This window comes from Trachypithecus francoisi, unplaced genomic scaffold (assembly GCF_009764315.1).
Source record: "Trachypithecus francoisi isolate TF-2019V2 unplaced genomic scaffold, Tfra_2.0 Contig01676, whole genome shotgun sequence".
NCBI lineage: Eukaryota > Metazoa > Chordata > Mammalia > Primates > Cercopithecidae > Trachypithecus > Trachypithecus francoisi.
In genome coordinates, this window is record NW_022681448.1 from 1311259 (window position 1) to 1330852 (window position 19594).

The 19594-nt window shown below is 41.2% G+C and overlaps 1 protein-coding gene and 2 pseudogenes across 1 annotated transcript in view; all 3 read right to left on the reverse strand.

Moving 5' to 3' along the window:
- Positions 1 to 19594, reverse strand: part of TPTE2 (transmembrane phosphoinositide 3-phosphatase and tensin homolog 2) — a 126150-nt gene that overhangs the window by 38185 nt on the left and 68371 nt on the right. Inside the window, 5 exon segments of the mRNA XM_033197146.1 lie at positions 8699 to 8763; positions 9820 to 9883; positions 10029 to 10128; positions 11794 to 11913; positions 18825 to 18986. Coding sequence (XP_033053037.1) covers positions 8699 to 8763; positions 9820 to 9883; positions 10029 to 10128; positions 11794 to 11913; positions 18825 to 18986 — 511 coding nt within the window.
- Positions 1588 to 2300, reverse strand: LOC117075129 (annotated as a pseudogene).
- On the reverse strand, positions 11363 to 11482 carry LOC117075201 (annotated as a pseudogene).

Genomic DNA, 19594 nt, shown 5'->3' on the forward strand with positions numbered 1-19594 from the left:
TCAATATTACAGTGAAAGTCCTAGATAATTCAATAAAGAAAGAAAAAAAAGTATAAAAAGTGGGAAGAAAGTAGTAACTTTATATGATTGTATACATATAAAAAATCCCAGGGAATCTACACATTCCTTATTAAAATGAATGTGTGAATTTACGAAGGATGCTAGATGTAAAGTCAACATACAAGGCCAGGTGTGGTGGCTCACACCTGTAATCCTAGAACTTTGGGAGGTTGAGGTGGGAGGATTGCTTGAATCCAGGAATTCAAGACCAGCCTGGGTCAATGAGACCAGAGAGACTCCTTCTCTACAAAAATTAATAAAAAAAAATTAGCCAAGTGTGGTGATGCCTGCTTATAGTCCCAGCTATGTGGGAGACTGAGGTGGGAGAACTGCTTGAGCCCAGGTGCCACTGCACTCCAGCCTGTGGTGACAGAGCAAGGCCCTGTCTTAAGACAAACAAATAAACAAAAGTCAATATGCAAAAATTAGTTATGTTCCTATATACCAATAACAAATATTTAAAGATCTTCAAATATCATTTAAAATAGCATAAAAACTTATCAATTACGTAGAAATAAAACTAACAAAAGATGTGTAAAACCTGTACACTACAAACACTGCTAAAAGAAATCAAAGAAGACATCAGTTGAGAGATGTATTATGTTCATGAGTTGGAAATCTCAATATTTTTAGATGTCAATTCTCTCCAAATTAAGCTATGTAGTCAATGCCCAAGTCAAAATACTAACAGGGTGTGGGTGTGTGTGTGGGTTTGGGTGGAGGTGTGTGTATTGTGTATGTAAATTGCCAAGATGATTCTAAAATTTATATGGAGATTCAAAAAATCTAGGAGAGCCAAGATAGTTTTTAAACAAAGAAGTACAAAGTTGGAGGACTTATACACAAGTTTTCAAGAGTCACTATAAAGCCATAATAATTAAAACTGTGGTCTGGACTTAAGTATAGACAGTCATAATGAAAGGACAAAAAGCCCAGAAACAGATCTATACATACATGTGCACTTTATTTGCAATAAACGCACCTCTGCAATTCATTGGGGGAAATTATGCTTTTTACAATAAATGGTACAGGAGGAATTGATAGCTATGTGAAAAACGTGAACCTTGATACTTTATATCTTTACTACAATTAATTGGAGGTCAGTCATAGACCATAGACCAAAATATTGATAGAGGTGTTGGTTACATGCATACATACTTATGTATAATACCATCAAGATATAACTTGATTAGTGCAACCTACCATATGTTTTATACCTCAATAAAAATGTGGTTATATATGCATAAATATATAATGTACACTTACATCAGGGCATATGTATATACAGATAATTTTATATATCTTTTTTACTTCAACTTTTTTTTTTTTTTTGAGACGGAGTCTCGCTCTGTCGCCCGGGCTGGAGTGCAGTGGCCGGATCTCAGCTCACTGCAAGCTCCGCCTCCCGGGTTTACGCCATTCTCCTGCCTCAGCCTCCCGAGTAGCTGGGACTACAGGCGCCCGCCACCTCGCCGGCTAGTTTTTGTATTTTTAGTAGAGACAGCGTTTCACCGTGTTAGCCAGGATGGTCTCGATCTCCTGACCTCGTGATCCGTCCGTCTCGGCCTCCCAAAGTGCTGGGATTACAGGCTTGAGCCACCGCGCCCGGTCAGTCTTAGTTTTAAATCAGGACTGCCCAACAAAATATTCTGATAGTCATTCATAATCTGAATTCTGCTGTATGAGATCTACTAAATTATGGTACACATAAAAAAGTCATGAGACATTTCTGTTTTGTATATAAGGCAGTGGCCAATTATTACTCACTTGTAGCTTTTTTGAGATAAGCTAACAAGTCTGCCCTTTCTGCCTTCATCTTAATGCCGGCAAAGATCATTTTTGTTCCAGGAACGTATTTCCTGGGATTCTCCAAATACTCCCTCAGTGTATCATTTTCCCAGGTGATGCCTTTGTTCTTACCGGTGTCTATGTAAGAGAATCCAATGGCCTGACCTGTGTTCCACCGAAGAGACCATGGAGATTAGGCCCAGTCTTGTGCTTGCCTCCCTTTTCCATGGTGTGGCACTGGGCACACTTCTGAACAAAAATCTTCTTGCCTTTCTCAACATCACCCATATTTAATTCTCTCTTTCGTTGCTGGCGCTACAAAGGTTCCCGCTCGGAAGCCAGACGTCCCACTCTACGTACCACATTTTCTTTCTCCAATCTATCATTGACTGGCATTTAGGTTGATTCCATGTCTTTGCTGTTGTGAACGCTGCTGCAATGAACATATGTGTGCATGCATGTACCTTTATAAGACGATGATTTATATTCCTTTGGGTATATACCCCATAATGGGATTGCTGGGTCAGATGGTATTTCTGCCTCTAGGTCTTTGAGGAATTGCCACACTGTCTTCCACATGGGTTGAACTAATTTACACTCCCACCAACAGTGTAAAAGCATTCGTTTTTCTCCACAACCTTCCCAGCATCTGTTGTTTTTTGGCTTTTTAATAAGAGCCATTCTGACTGGCATGAGATGGTATCTCATTGTGGTTTTGCTTGCATTTCTTTAATGATCAGTGATGTCGAGCTCTTTTTTCATACTTTTGTTGACTGTATGCATATCTCTTTTGGGAAGTGTCTGTTCAGATCCTTTGCCCACTTTTTAAAGGGGTTGTTTTTTTCTTGTAAATTTAAGTTCCTCATAGACTCTGAATGAGGTATTACCAGTGAAGGCCGCAGAACAGCAAAGATGGCAGCCAGCTCCTTCCTTTGGAAGCTCCATCCCAGGGGGATACTGACCTGTAGTCAACCCGCACACACCTGCAGGAGGTGACTGGAGACCCCTGTTGTGCGTTCTCACCCAGTCAGGAGGTATGGGATCAGGGACCCCTCTAAAGAAGCAGTGTGGCTGCTTTGGGGTAGAGCAGGTGTGCTGCATTGTGGGGGATACTTCCTCCTCCAGCCCACCTGTATTCTCCAAAGCCAGCAGGTTGGAGTGGCTGAGTTGGCCAAACTGCAGAGATGGCAGCTGCCCCTCCGGCCAGGAGCTCCATTTCAGGGAGAGATCAAAGCTCTGTCCATAGAACCATTGCTGGAGGGGTTAAAGCCCCTGCAGGGATTCCTGCCCAGTAAGAAGGAATGGATTGGGGTCCTGCTTAAAGAAGCAGTCTGGTCACGATCTGGCAAGCCAGCTGTGCTGTGTTGTGGGGAACTCTTCCTTGTCCAGACTGTATTCTCCATAGCTGGCAGGCCGGAGTGGCTGAGTCTATGAACCACAGTGATGCTGGCTGCCTCTTCCCACCTCCCCGGGAACTCAGACCCATCTGAGGTGGATTCCAACCCGCTGCTGTTGGCAGGCTAGGATTCCAAGCCAGTGGGTCTTAACTTGTGAGGTGCTATGGAAATGGGGCCTGCAGAATGACACTGCCTGGCTCCCTGGATTCAAGCCCCTTCCCAGAGATACGTATAGACAGATTTCCCACTGTGCTGAAGATCCCGGGGGCTGGAGTGTGTCAAACTCCCCGGTTTCTGTGTGTGCCTGAGCAGCTGATGTGCCCGACTCCATACAGTTCTGTGTATCAGACCCAAGGCCCTGGTGGCATGGGCTCACAAGGGGATCTCCTGAACCATGGCTTGCCAAGATCCATGGGAGAAGCACGGTTTCCCGGACAGGACTGCACAATCCCTCACTGCTTCCCTTGGCTGGGAGTGGGGGTTCCTTTGGCTCCATGCTGCCCCTGGCTGAGGCATCGCACCCTCTCCCCACTTTTCTTTGTTCTCCATTGGTCGACCTGTTCATCCAGTCAGTCCTAATGTGAGAACCTGGATATCTCAGTTGAAGGTGCTGAATTCCCTTGCCCCTTTTCATTCCTCTTTGTGAGTGCTGCAGACTGCAGCTGCTTCTAATTGGCCATCTTGCATCACTCTAAACATTTCTTTTTCAACCTAGTTCTTAATTCCTATAGTCCCTCATTTATCACCAGTTTCTTGATAAAATAATCTGTCCACATTCTCCAGTCATGGGATGATGACTCAGGCCGGGGATCCAGGACATTTTCTGGGAAGCAGCTGAACTTGCAGCCCTGCCCTGTTTGGAACTGAGCTAACGCACCGCAGAGAGGCACTGTCCTGTTGGGAACTGAGCTAACGCACTGCAGAGAAGTACTGTGCTGTTCGGAAATGAGATAACGCACTTCAGAGAAGTACTGTGCTATTCGGAACTGAGCTAACACACTGCAGAGAGGCACTGTGCTATTCGGAACTGAGCTAACACACTGCAGAGAGGCACTGTGCTATTCGGAACTGAGCTAACACACTGCAGAGAAGTACTGTGCTGTTCGGAAATGAGCTAACACACTGCAGAGAGGTACTGTCCTGTTGGGAACTGAGCTAACACACTGCAGAGAGGTACTGTGCCGTTCGGAACTGAGCTAACGCACTGCAGAGAGGTACTGTCCTGTTGGGAACTGAGCTAACGCACCGCAGAGAGGCACTGTGCTGTTCGGAACTGAGCTAACACACTGCAGAGAGGTACTGTCCTGTTGGGAACTGAGCTAACACACTGCAGAGAGGTACTGTGCCGTTCGGAACTGAGCTAACACACTGCAGAGAGGTACTGTCCTGTTGGGAACTGAGCTAACGCACTGCAGAGAGGTACTCCTTCCACCTCTCAGCAACTGATGCCGGCCCTCGATAATTATACTTTTATTGAGGTATAATAAGTATTATAAATTACATAAAATTAAACAATGATCCTTTCAGCTGGCATTTCACAGTAAACAGTATTATATGTTTGAAATTAATGTAGTCCTCCACAGAGCCTATAGCAGTATGCCCCCACTATAATTTAGGATCTCAACCTAAGAATACACATTTTGCTTATAGCATCCCTGTCTTTCTTCCCTATGGTAGACTATCAAAAATGGCCACAATTCTTTATAATTCCTTCCATCAAGAATTCGAGTTTATTTTCTACTCCTTGAATCCAGACTGGTAGTGTCATTTGCATTGTCCAATAAAATGGGGTAGAAGTAATACATAATTTTGAGCCTGGGTCTTAAGAGGATTTGCATCGCTTTGTTGCCACTCCAGGGACTCTTGCCTCTGCCATCATGTGAACAGGCCCGAAGCAGCCTACTGGAGAGTGAGAGACCATATGGGGCCATTCAGCCAAGTCAGGTTATTTTCTTTTCTTTCATTTAAAAAATCTGTTTCCTTCATTCTTTAAAAATATTTTTAATTGACACATAATACTTGTTCATATTTATAAGGTAGAGAGGGATATCCCAATACCTGTATACAATGTGTAATGATCAAATCAGGATAATCAGCATATCTATCACCTCAAATATTTATCATTCTTTGTGTTGGGAACACTCAACATCCTCTCTATTTAAAAATATACAATAAATTATTGTTAGCTGTAGTCACCCTACAGCACAGCACTATAGAACACCAGCACTTATTCCTATCTGTAAGCTTAAATCTGATATTTCTTTGTTGATTTTCTGTCTGGATGATCTGTCCAGTGGTAAGAGTGGGGTGTTAAAGGCCCCAACTGTTACTGCATTGAAGTCTATCTTTCCCTTTAGATCTAATAATATTTGCCTTATCTGAATACTCTTGTGTTGGGTACATATATATTTACAATTATTTTATCTTATTGCTAAGTTGATCCCTTTATTATAAAATGACCTTCTTTGTCTCTTCATACAGTTTGACTTAAAGTCTGTTTTGTCTGATAAGTATGGCTACCTCCGCTCGCCTTTGGTCTGTTTGCCTGAAATACTTTCTTCTATCCTTTCACTTTCAGTCTGTATGAACCTTTATAGGTAAAGTTAGTTTACTCTTTTTTTTTTAATATCTTGGCAGCCAACTATCTTTTAGTTGGGAATTTGATCTGTTTATATTACATTCAAGGTTACTATTAATAGATGAGGCTTTATCCTGTCATTTTGTTCATTTTTTTCTGGTTGTTTTGTACATCCTTTGTTCTTTTCTTCCCCCCCTTTTTTTTTTTTTGAGACGGAGTCTTGCTCTGTCGCCGGGGCTGGAGTGCAGTGGCCGGATCTCAGCTCACGGCAAGCTCCGCCTCCCGGGTTTACGCCATTCTCCTGCCTCAGCCTCCCGAGTAGCTGGGACTACAGGCGCCGCCACCTCGCCCGGCTAGTTTTTTGTATTTTTAGTAGAGACGGGGTTTCACTGTGTTAGCCAGGATGGTCTCGATCTCCTGACCTCGTGATCCGCCCGTCTCGGCCTCCCAAAGTGCTGGGATTACAGGCTTGAGCCACCGCGCCCGGCCATTTCCCCTTTTTTTAAAAATCTTTGTGGTCATTTTCTATAGTGATAAAGTTTGATTCCTCTCTCTTTCTCATGTGCATATCTGTGCTACCAGTGAGTTTTATAGTTTTATGTATTTTCACAATGGTAATCATCCTCTTGCTTCCAGATGTAGAACCACCTTAAGCAGTACTTATAAGGCCAGTTTAGTGGTAATGAATTCCTTCAGTTTTTGCTTGCCTAGGAAATACTTTATTTCTCCCTCATTTCTAGGGGATAGCTCTGCTGAGTATAGTATTCTTGGTTGACAGTTTTGTTTTTTTTTCCTTCAGTACTTTGAATATATCATCCCATCTCATTGTCTGACCTGTAAAGTTTCCACTGGGAAATCCACTGTTAATCAAATGGAGGTTCCCTTATAAGTGACTTGATGCTTTTTTCTTGCTGTTTTTGATACTTCTGTGTTTTTGTTTTTTAGTTTTTTTTTTTTTTTGGATACAGTCTCGCTCTGTCACCCAGGCTGTAGTGTAGTGGTGTGATCTTGGCCCACTACAACCTCCACCTCCTGGGTTTAAGCAATTCTTGTGATTCAGCCTCCCAAGTAACCGGAAGTACAGGTTCATGCCACCACACTCAGCTAATTTTTTTGTATTATTAGTGGAAATGGAAACATGTTGGCCATGCTTATCTTGAACTCCTGGCCTCAAGGGATCTACCCGCCTTTGCCTCCTGAAGTGCTGCGATAACAGGTGTGAGCCACCACACCTGACGAACATTCCCTCTTTTTGACTTTTGACAGTTTGACTATTATGCACCTCAGAGAAGAACTTTTTGGGTTGAATCTATTTGAGAACTTTTGAGCTTCCTAGATTTTGGCCATATCTCTCCCATGTCTGTTTTTAAACCTCTTGACTGTACTTTTATTTATTTATTTATTTTTGAGACAGGGTCTCCCTCTGCCACCCAGACTGGAGTGCAGTGGTACAATCTTGGCTCACTGTGACCTCCACCTCCTGGGTTCAAGCAATTCTCGTGTCTCAACCTCCCAAGTAGCGTAGATTGCAGGCATGCGCCACCAAGCCCAACTAAGTTTTGTATTTTTTAGAGACAAGATTTCACCATGTTAATCAGGATTGTCTTGAACTCCTGGCCTCAAGTGATCCACTGCCTTGGCCTCCCAAAGTGCTGGGATAACAGGTGTGAACCACTGCACCTGGACTCTGGATGGTATTGTTATTTTATTCCTTAAATTCTTCAGCTCCAAGATCTCTGTCTGGTTTTTAATGACATATATATCCCTGTTGAATTTCTCATAAGATCATAAATTGTTTTTCTAATTTCATTGATTTGTTTATCTATATTCTCTGCATCTCATAGAGTTTCCTGAAGATCATTATTTTGAATTCCTTCTTAGCCATTTGATATACTCTTAAAATTTAGGGTCTGCTAATGGGAAATTATTGTGTTTCTTTGGAGGTGTAATGTTTCCTTGCTTTTTATGTTTCTTGGGGCCCTAAACTGATTTTTGCACGTCTGGGGGACCAGTTGCCTCTTCCAATGTTAGGGAGCTTTCAAAGAGAAATACTTCTTCCAATAGTTGTCCCCTGTAGTGTTCACTGAGTAGGGTGCTTTGACTTTGGTTCTGGGTGGGTGCAGTATTATAGTCTTCATGTGACTTTTTTGTCTGTAATCAGCATTCAGTGTCTGTGGTGAGTGGTGTCTGTGAGTGCCTCAGTGGCCTGATGGTGAGTGTTTGTGGAGACAGTGGTATGGCTTTTTTGGTCTGTGAGCCATCATTCAGGTGAGTTATCAGACCCTAGGCATATGCATGCTAGGTGCAGTGGCTTTGCTAGTTGTGGCGTATTGCCACCAGCAGGGTGGGCACCAGGCAGGCCAGTCCTCAGTGCCTTAGAAGTGCATGCAGCATATGGTGGCTCTGCTGGTGAAGGGGGTGGGGCTGTTGGCAGCAGTGGGTGCCAGAAGGGATGGGCCTTGGGCCTTGGGGGGTGCATGTAGCATGTGGTGACTCTGCCAGTTGAGGGTAGCCAAGTCATTTTAGACTAGTCAGTCCTCAGATGACCCAGTAGCTGCCCACAGATAGATGAATGAGCTTAGTTGAGACAAGAAATCCTTTCTGCAGGCACCTGAATTGGACAGTTAAGCCCATCCCAAATTCACAAACCATAGTGTCATGGGCCAAACAAATAGTTGCTGTTATAAGCCAGTCAGTTTTGGGGTGGTTTGTAACCACTGGCACAATTGTAACTGGTATCAATTCATTATGATTTTTTTTACTTTAAAGAGTACATTTTTAAAAGAATACTGCCATATCTGGGTCAATATTAAACTTGTGACTACATAGTCTGCATTCACTGATAAATGAGTGTTTGTCAGATAAAGACTCTTACCTCAATTGGATTTCTATAGAAAGACTGCCTTCCAGAAGATGGAAACGACATAGCAATAATACGTTCTGAAAATCAAAACCATCACTATTACAAACATTATTATAGATTTCTTATAACCTACAAAAAATTAATTTATACATGATCAGACTCCATTTTCACAGAAAAAAAAACTTTTAAGATTGAGGTTGATAGAAAAGAGCTAATACTCAGAATAATCAAATAACATATTAAATGATCCAACATAATGACCATTAAACTGGCATGGCGTTCTTAAGACTCCACTAGTACTCACCGTATGCCATGTACTTATGTTGGCCTCAGTAAGAAGCTCTCCCTGTTCTTAGAATTTATTTGTTATCTTTTTTTTTTTTTTTTTTTTTGAGACGGAGTCTCGCTCTGTCGCCCAGGCTGGAGTGCAGTGGCCGGATCTCAGCTCACTGCAAGCTCCGCCTCCCGGGTTTACGCCATTCTCATGCCTCAGCCTCCCAAGTAGCTGGGACTACAGGCGCCGCCACCTCGCCCGGCTAGTTTTTTTTTTTTTGTATTTTTTTAGCAGAGACGGGGTTTCACCATGTTAGCCAGGATGGTCTCGATCTCCTGACCTCGTGATCCACCCGTCTCGGCCTCCCAAAGTGCTGGGATTACAGGCTTGAGCCACCACGCCCGGCCTGTTATCTTAAATACCAGAGAAAATCCAAGAGTTCTGGGCACCAGTGATGGTGGGAACTCCCAAGGTGCTTTGCAGCCCTCTGACTCACAAAACCTGAGATCTACAAAGCACTGACCTCCTTCTCTGGGGTTCTAGGATGAGAAGAGGTCTCTCTGGGATCCCTGAGACTCAGAATAACTACTAGAGCTTAATAAATTGAAACTGAATGGAGTCAGCTGAAAATCCATTCAAGTTCCTATGCTGCGACCAAGTAGTCCTGAACTGAGAAGACATGCAGATCTTCCATTGCTAAGGCTAAACCACAAATGTGTCACACTACCACAGTGGCATATATCCTCATGAATAAAGAATATTTTGAATGAATGTGTCTTAGATGAGGTAAAAAAAAAAAAATACAATTACAAGAAAAAGTGAAGTAATACAAGTAAATCAACAGTTAAGTGTCACAAACCTGTAACATAAGTGAGGTCTAGGTCAAATCCATCCCTTGTGTATCGCCTTTTGTTTTCTGAAACCTGAGAGTTTAAAATCATCGTTAGTTTGTGAAACCTTCATCAACATAAAAATAAAAACATTATACAGTATAGATATCAACCCTTGCCAATGGGTCCCAAAACACAAAATAGTTTTTCTGAATCATAAGCATGTTTTGCCACTTACCAGCCTTCTCATCAGCTTTTCAAGTTGTCTTTTTTGATGAATCAGATGAAAAATTCTTATCAGAATAATAAGTCGTAGAAGTCGAACTAAATGTATCCATCTAACAATAAATTTAAAAGATCCATTTTTGCTTCAGAAACAGAATTTTATCAATATAAACTACGTCTAGAGCAGCAGTTGTTAACCAGAGGCAATTTTCCCTCCTCTCCCCAGTTACCTACCTTGGGGATATCTGGCAATGTCTGGAGGCATTTAGGTTTTCCCAACTGATGTGTGTGTGTGTGTGTGTGTGTGTGTGTGTGTGTGTGTTATTTACATCTAGTGGCTAGAGGCCAGGAATTTTGCTAAACATCCTGCAATTAATATAACTGCTCACCACCCTCTCATGACAATGATCAGGCCCAAAATGTCAGTAATGCTGAGGTTGAGAAATTCTGGTCTAGAGAAATAGTGATACAAGAGACTCTTAGCATTTGTAAATTTAATTTTGGGATTTAAGACTAGCATTTTCAATTTTTCCACATCAAAAATTGATTATTCTTGTTCATCTCTGTTATTCCCTTGAGTAACAGAGTTTCACTTCAGCTGCTAATGCACATCAGGCAGGCAACAGATTGAGCTACTTCCAAAGTGTGCTGGCTGGTATCTCTCCTCCCATCAGAAACACCGGCGCAGAGAACTGATGGGCTGGACTAGTGCTTCTCTGCTTTGGGCACAGGTAAATAAGAGCCACCCGGAAGAGCTTGTGAAGCTGCAGATTGCTGGGTCCCAGAGACACAGATTCAGTGGGTCCAGGGTGGGGCCTATGGTATTTTTCTTCTTCTATTTCTAGCAAGCTCTCAAGTGCTGCTGAGGTTTCTAGTCAGAGGACCACATTGGCTAAGGTTATTTTCAAATAGCTCCAAAAGCCTATCACTTAACTGGCTTAGTTGGGGCCTGAGCTGTAGTCCAGGGCAGCTAGGGTACGAAAGGAAATCAGCTATTTGACCCATGAACAAGCTTAGGAAGCCACCGTCTACATCCTAGTATACATTTGCTCTTTCATTTTCCTCACTGTCATAGTAAAAAAAAAAAAGAAAAAAAAATCACCAGGTCCTCATACACTCTTTAGTTTCCTAATCCCTAACAGTTCTAACTTTGCCTACGCTTTCTTTGCTTCTACCACAACTATACTGCAAAGCTCTACCATTGTGTTGCCACACGTGTCATCTCCTGGTTTCTGTTCTGTTTGCTATATTTTAGAAACTCATGATTGAAGTCACTCCAGTTTTGCATATGGTCAAATAAATTCCCTCTTGGCTGTAGGAAAAATCCAGACAGAACATTTTGTGTGTAAGGGATTTGCAGTTCAAGCACAGAGGGGAATTGTTTTTAATATAAAATTTTTTTATACAGCACATATTAAACTGATAAGAATATTATACTTGATCTTAGCCAAAAGGCCAAAAAATGATACAAATGGGAATTTGATGAGAACTTCAAAATGTAGGAAGTTAAAGTTAGTACAAGAGTGAAGGTCCTTCTTTGGGTACTCCACCTTCTTTATTCAATTAATACTTAGTGTGTACGCTCTTCACTGCTCCCCAGATGTCACAATCTTTTAGTTTCAAAGTATGTCGGAATTTACCTAAACATTTCATTTTAAAGCAATGTATTTGGTATAGAATGAGAACATTTGAAGTTAAAAAGATTATATAGAATAAAAGCCACAGAAAATGCAAAATTAATGAAAAACTTTAAGAGAGGTAAGTCTTACATTTCATACCTGGGAATATTCCTAAGAAACTTAATGTCAAAAAAAATGTAAACGACATCAACCAGCAGAGGAGTCACGATAATGGCGGTATCTAAAACGTTAAATAAGTCAGAAAAATACTGCTGTCTCCTGTAATATAAAACAAACAAACAAAGTTCATTCCCCCCTGCAAGAAGAGAGAGGAATATTTAAAGAACACAAACTATTGACTCATCCACATTAAAAATTCTACTTTCATGAATTATTTAAAGTGTATTTTCTAGAGTAGACTAAGGGGAAAATACAACATTCATGGGAAGTTTTCAAACAATAAAGTTATATTCATCATTTGACACATATATATATATGACTAAAGCACCAATATGGCAATTCAAGTGCCATGATACAACTAAATGCGTAATAATCACCCTTATCGTGGACAGTGGGGTATCTAGCCCCTCAAGCATTTGTCATTCATGTTACAAACAACCCAATTACACTCTTTCAGTCATTTAAAAATATACAATCAAGTTATTGTTGACCATGGTCAATCTGTTGTGCTATCAAATAGTAGGCGCTACTCATTCTATTTTTTTGTATACATTAACCATCTCTATCTCCCACCCCCAAGCCCCTACTACCATTCCCAGCCTCTGATGACCATCCTTCTACTCTCTAAAGCTGTGAGTTCAATTGTTTTTTTTTTCCTAGAGCCCCAAAATAAGTGAGAACATGTGAGGTTTGTCCTTCTGTGCCTGGCTTATTTCACCTAACAAACATAGTGATCTCCATTCATGTTGTTCCAAATGACAGGATCTCTTTTTTTTTTGAGATGGAGTTTCAGTGTTGTTACCCAGGCTGGAGTGCAATGGCACGATCTTGGCTCACTGCAACCTCCACCTCCCAGGTTCAAGTGATTCTCCTGCCTCAGCCTTATAAGTAGCTGGGATTACAGGCACCCGGCACCACACCCAGCTAATTTTTGTATTTTTAGTAGAGATGGGGTTTCACCACGTTGGTCAGGCTGGTCTCGAACTCCTGGCCTCAGGTGATCTGCCCACCTCAGCCTCCCAAAGTGCTGGGATTACAGGTGTGAGCCACCACACTCGGCCAGGATCTTATTGTTTTTTATGGCTAAATAATACTCTCTTGTGTATATGTACTATATTTTCTTTATCCATTCATCTGTTGATGGACACAAGTTGCTTCCAAATCTTAGCTATTATCAACAGTGCTGCAACAAACAGGGAATGCAGATATCTCTTCTATATACTGATTTCCTTTCTTGTGGGTATCTACTCAGCAGTGGGATTGCTGGATCATATGGTAGCTCTATTTTTAGTTTTTTGAGGAACCTTCAAACTGTTCTCCAAAGTGATTCTACTAATTCACATTTCCATGAACAGTGTATGAGGCTTCTCTTATCTTCACATCTTTGTCAGGATTTGTTATTGCCTGACTTTTGGATATAAACCGTTTTAGCTGGGGTGAGGTGATATCTCATTGTAGTTTTCTACACTGTCAATTTCTCTAATGATCTATAATGTTAAGCATCTCTTGATATGCCTGTTTATGTATGTTTTCTTTTGAGAAATGCCTATGCAAATCTTATGCTCACTAAAATAGTTAGATTATTAGATTTTTTCCTAGAGAGTTGTTTGGGCTCCTCACATATTCTGGTTATTAATCCCTTTTCAGATGGGTAGTTTGCAAATATTTTCTGCCACTCTGTGGGCTGTCTCTTCACTTTGTTGTTTCCTTTGCTATGAAGAAGCTTTTTAAGTTGATGCAATCCCATTTGTCCATTTTTGCTTTGGTTGCCTGTGCTTGTCAGGTATGGCCCAAGTAATTTTTGCTCCGACCAATGTCCTGGAGATTCTTCCCAATGTTCTCTTGTAGTATAGCAGTTTCATTGAGGTCTTACATTTAAGTCTTTAATCCATGTTGATATGATTTTTATATATGGTGAGAGGTAGGGGTCTAGGTGCATTATTCTATATGTGTATATCCAGTTTTCCCAGAACCATTTGTTGAAGAGAAGTCTTTCGTTCAATGTATGTTCTTGGCACATTTACGAAAAATGAGTTCACTGTAAGTGTGTGGATTTGTTTCTGGGTTCTCTATTCTGTTCCAGTGGTCTATACGTCTGTTTTTATGCCAGTGCCATGGTGTTTTGGTTATATAGTTCTGTAGTATAATTTGAAGTCAGGTAACGTGATTCCTCCAGCTTTGCTCTTTTTGCTTAGAATAGCTTTGGCTATTCTGGGTCTTTTGTGGCTCCACATACATTTTAGGATTGTTTCTTCTATTTCTGTGAAGAATGTCATTCATATTTTGACATGGAGTGCAATGAATCTGTAAATTGCTTTGGAGAGTATGGACATTTAAACAATATTGATTCTTCCATGTTCGTATATAGGATCACTTTTTAAATGTCCTTTCCAAATGGTTCACTGTTGACATATAGAAATGCTACTGATTTTTGTATATTGATTTTGTATCCTGCAATTTTTCTGAATTTATCAATTCTAAGTTTTTTGTGGCGTCTTTAGTATTTTCCAAATAAAATGTATCATCTGCAAACACAAGGATAATTTTATTTCTTCCATCCCAATTTGGATTTCTTTTTATATTCCCTTTATTTCTTTCTCTTTTATGATGGCTCTAGCTAAGACTTCTAGTACTATGTTGAATAACATAGTGGTAAAAGTGGGCATCCTCGTTGTGTTCTAGATTGCAGAGGAAAGCTTTCCAGTTTTTTCCCCATTCAGTGTGGGTCTGTCATATATGCTTTTAATATGTTGAGGTGTGTTACTTCTATACCCAGGTTTTTTAGCGTGTTTACCATGAAGGGATGTTGGATTTTATCAAATGCTTTTTAGCATCAACTGAAATGATCTTATGGTTTTTATCCTTTACTGTGTTGATATAATGTATCGCATTGATTGATTTGCAAATATTGAACCATTCTTGCATCCCAGAGGTACATCCCACTTGTCATGATGAATGATCTTTCCCATATATTGTTGAATTCACTTTTCTAGTATCTTGTTGAGGATTTTTGCATCAATATTTATCAGATATGTTGGCATTTTTTTTGTTTTGTTTTTTTTTTTGAGACTGAGTCTTACTCTGTCACCCAGGCTGGAATGCAGTGGCATGATCTCAGCTCACTGCAACCTCTGCCTCCCAGGTTCAAGTGATTCTCCTGCCTTGGCCTCAGGAGTAGCTAAAATTACAGGCGCCCGGTCACCACACCCAACTAATTTTCATATTTTTAGTAGAGACGGGGTTTCATCATACTGGCCAGGCTGGTCTTGAACTCCTGACCTCCAGTAAACCACCCACCTCTGCCTCCCAAAGTGCTGGGATTACAGGAGTGAGCCACCACTTCCAGCCTATGTGTGTCTTTATGGGAGAAGAGTGTTTCCTGTAGGCAACAGATCAATGGGTCTTTTTATTTTTTTATTTTTTTGAGATGAAGTCTTGCTCTGTCACCAGGCTGGAGTTCAGTGGTGCCATCTCGGCTCATTGCAACCTCTGCCTCCCGGATTCAAACTATTCTCCTGCCTCAGCCTCCTGAGTAGCTGGGACTACAGGTGCGTACCATCATGCCCAGTTAATTTTTGTATTTTTAGTAGAGACAGCATTTCACCATGTTTGCCAGGATGGTCTCTATTTCTTGACCTCGTGATCCACCTGCCTTGGCCTCCCAAAGTGCTGGGATTACAGGCATAAGCCACCACACCTGTCTGGGTCTTGTTTTTTCATCCATTCATCCACTCTGTCTTTTGATTGAAAAGTTTAGACTGCTGACACTCAACATTGTTATTGATAAGTAAGGACTTACTCCTGCCATTTTGTTATTTATTTTTCTGGTTGTTTTGGGTACTTTTCTTCCTTCTTTCCTTCCTGTCTTCCATTAGTGAACGTAATTTTCTCTGGTGATATGATTTAGTTACTTGCTTTTTATTTTTCATGTATCCATTGTCATGTCTTTTGGTTTGAGGTTACCATGAGGCTTGTAAATACTATCTTATAACCCATTATTTTAATCTTATAATAAGTTAACACTGTTTTCATAGACTAGTAAAAAGAAAACTAATAAAAACTCTACAACTTAACTTTGTGTCCCTATTTTTAACTTTTTGTTTCTATCTTATTACACCATTTATGTCTTGAAAAGTTGTAGTTAATATTTTTGATTGGCTCATCCTTTAGTCTCTCTACTTAGAGTAAGAGTAGTTTACACATCATACTTACAGTGTCATAACATTCTGCATTTTTCTGTGGACCTACTATTCCAGTGAGTTTTATACCTTCAGGTTGTTACTTATTGCTCATTAATGTCGTTGTCTTTCTGATTGAAGTACTCCCTTTAGCACTTCTTCTAGGACAGGTCTGGTGTTGACGAAATCCCTCAGCTTCCGTTTGTGTGGAAAAGTCTTTTTTTCTCCTTCACTTTGAAGGATATTTTCACTGGATACACTGTTTCAAGGTAAATGTTTTTTTCCTTCAGCACTTTCAATATGTTATGCCACTCTCTCCTGGCCTGAAACGTTTCTACTAAAGAGTCTGCTGTCAGATATATTGTAGCTCCATTGTATATATTGGTTTCTTCTCTCTTGCTGCTTTTAAGATCCTTTCTTTATCCTTGATCTTTGAGACTGTGATTATTAAATTCCTTGAGGTAGTCTTCTTTGAGTTTTTTTTTTTTTTTTTTTTTTGAGACGGAGTCTGGCTCTGCCGCCCAGGCTGGAGTGCAGTGGCCGGATCTCAGCTCACTGCAAGCTCCGCCTCCCGGGTTCACGCCATTCTCCTGCCTCAGCCTCCCGAGTAGCTGGGACTACAGGCGCCCGCCACCTCGCCCGGCTAATTTTTTTGTATTTTTTAGTAGAGACGGGGTTTCACCGTGTTAGCCAGGATGGTCTCGATCTCCTGACCTCGTGATCCGCCCGTCTCGGCCTCCCAAAGTGCTGGGATTACAGGCTTGAGCCACCGCGCCCGGCCTCTTCTTTGAGTTATATCTGCTTGGTGTCTTATAACTTTCTTGTACTTGGATATTGGTCTCTTTCTGTGGGTTTCGGAAGTTCTGTTACTATCCCTTTGAATACACTTTCTACATCTCCCATCTCCTCTTTAAGGCCAATACCACTTAGATTTGTCCTTTTGAGGCTATATTCTAGATCCTGTAGGCATGCGTCATCGTTTTTTATTCTTTCCTTTGTCTCCTCTATGTATTTTGAAATAGCCTGTCTTCAAGCTCATTAATTCTTTCTTCTGCTTGATCAATTCTGCTATTAAAAGACTCTAATGCATTCTTTGGTGTGCCAGTTACATTTTTTGGCTCCAGAATTTCTGCTTAATTCTTTTAAATTATTTCAATCTCTTTGTTAAACTTATCTAATAGAATTATGAATTCCTTTTCTGTGTTATCTTGAATTTGAGTTTCCTCAACACAGCTCTTTTGATTTCTTTGTCTAAAAGGTCACATGTCTCTGTTTCTACAGGATTGGCCCCTGGTGTCTTATTTAGTTCATCTGGTGAGGTCATGTTTTCCTGGATAGTGTTGATGCTGGCAGATGTTCTTTGGTGTCTGGGCATTGAAGAGTTAGGTATTTATTGTAGTTTTCACTGTCAGGGCTTGTTTGTATCCATCTTTCTTGGGAAGGCTTTCCAGATATTTGAAAGAACTTGGATATTGTGATCTAAGCTGTATCTGCTTTAGGGGGCACCCCAAGCCTCCTAAACTCTGTGGTTCTTGCAGACTCATGCTGGTACTGCCTTAATGGTCTAGGACAAGATCCAGGATACTTCTCTGTGTTACCAAAAAGAGACTCTTGTTCCCTTCCCTTACTTTCTCCCAAACAAACAGAGTCTCTCTCCCTCTCTGTTCTGAGGCACCTAAAGCTTGGGGCTGAGTGACACAAGCACCCCTGTGGCCACCACTACTGTGACTACACTGGGTCAGACCTGAGGCCAGCACAGCACTGGGTCTTGCCCAAGACCTGCTGTAGCCACTCCTTAGCTATTGCATAAGTTTGCTGAAGGCTGTGGTGCTCTACAATCATCACATGGTAAAAACAGCCAGGCCTGTGTCCTTCCCTTCAGAATGGCAAGTTCTCCCAGCCACTGGGTGGATCCAAAGGCGCTGTCTGGGAATCAGGGCCTAGATCAAAAACTTTATTTATTTATTTATTTTTGAGACGGAGTCTCACTCTGTCACCCAAACTGGAGTGTAGTGGCTGGATCTCAGCTCACTGCAAGCTCCGCCTTTCGGGTTCACGCCATTCTCCTGCCTCAGCCTCCCGAGTAGCTGGGACTACAGGCACCCGCCACCTCGCCCAGCTAGTTTTTGTATTTTTTAGTAGAGACAGGGTTTCACTGGGTTAGCCAGGATGGTCTCAATCTCCTGACCTTGTGATCTGCCCGTCTCGCCCTCCCAAAGTGCTGGGATTACAGGCTTGAGCCACCGCGCCCGGCCTAGATCAAAAACTTTAAAAGTCTACCTAGTATTTTATTGTGCTATGGCTGAGCTGTCACTCAAACCACAAGATGCAGTCCCTCCCACTCTTTCCACCCCTCTCCAAAGGCAGAGGAGCATCAATCCATGGCCACCTCAAACACAGGCCATGGCGGGTACTGCCAGACTACCGCCAATGTTCTCATAAGGCCCAAAGGCTCTTAAGTCAGTTTGTGGTGAATGCTCCTGTGAATTATTTTAAAATGTTTCTGTTTGTTTTTTTGTTTTGTTTTGTTTTTGAGATGGAATCTCGCCCTGTCACCCAGGCTAGAGTGCAATGGCGTGATCTCGGCTCAATGCAACTTCTGCCTCTCAGGTTCAAATGATTTTCCTGCCTCAGCCTCCCAGGCAGCTGGGATTACAGGCACCCACCACCATGCCCAGCTAATTTTTCTATTTTTAGTAGAGACGGGTTTTCACCATGTTGGCCAGGATTGTCTCTAACTCATGACCTTGGGGTCCTCCCACCTCAGCCTCCCACAGTGCTTCTTATAAAAGTACAAAACAGTTAATGCATTATAAAAATAATCACACTTACCCTTCAACAAATACTCGAAGAACAACATCCATGAGAAAAAATAAGGCAATAGCTAGAGAAATAGAACGATACACCAAGGGAATATAAAGTTTGCTATCATTGAAAATTAGGTCGGCAAGGAGGAGAGTGACATCCAGTAAGACCAGGAAAACTCCAAATATTCTAAAATAAATAAATAAATAAATAAATACATACATACATACATACATACATACATAAATGCAAACATAAAGGGGCCTTTGTCGCTATAGCTATACTATATTTAGGCCACTGATCGGGTACCAAAATGTTATTCTTTAGTATTAAGCTGCCCAGTGGCAGGAAAACCTGTAATGCCTTAGAATCTCAGAAAGTCACTGTTTTCACCCAATAGAAGCAGTTCTTAATAAACAAAATTCTCACCAAACCACTTCACAAGATATTATCATGCCCTTTTATAGTAGACACATCAGACCAACACCTCAAGAGAAAAGTAAAACTGAATTAAAATCTCCTGTATCTGTTTGTAAATTCTTCTTAAAATTTGAGAATGTCATAAGAAATTTATACCAATTTCTCATAAAAAATAAACCCTCAATCTGGATAATTCTAAAGAATTTATTAATAAAAACCAAATGAAAGCATGAGTAACATATGCTCGTAAAAGACCAAGATTTTTCATCAGTGACTTTCTCAACAAGTACATGATTCCATATTTATGGGTGCTTCTAGCATAGTGATGGGCACATGAGTCTTGAACTCTAAAGTACCTCCTGCCAGTTGCTGTTACA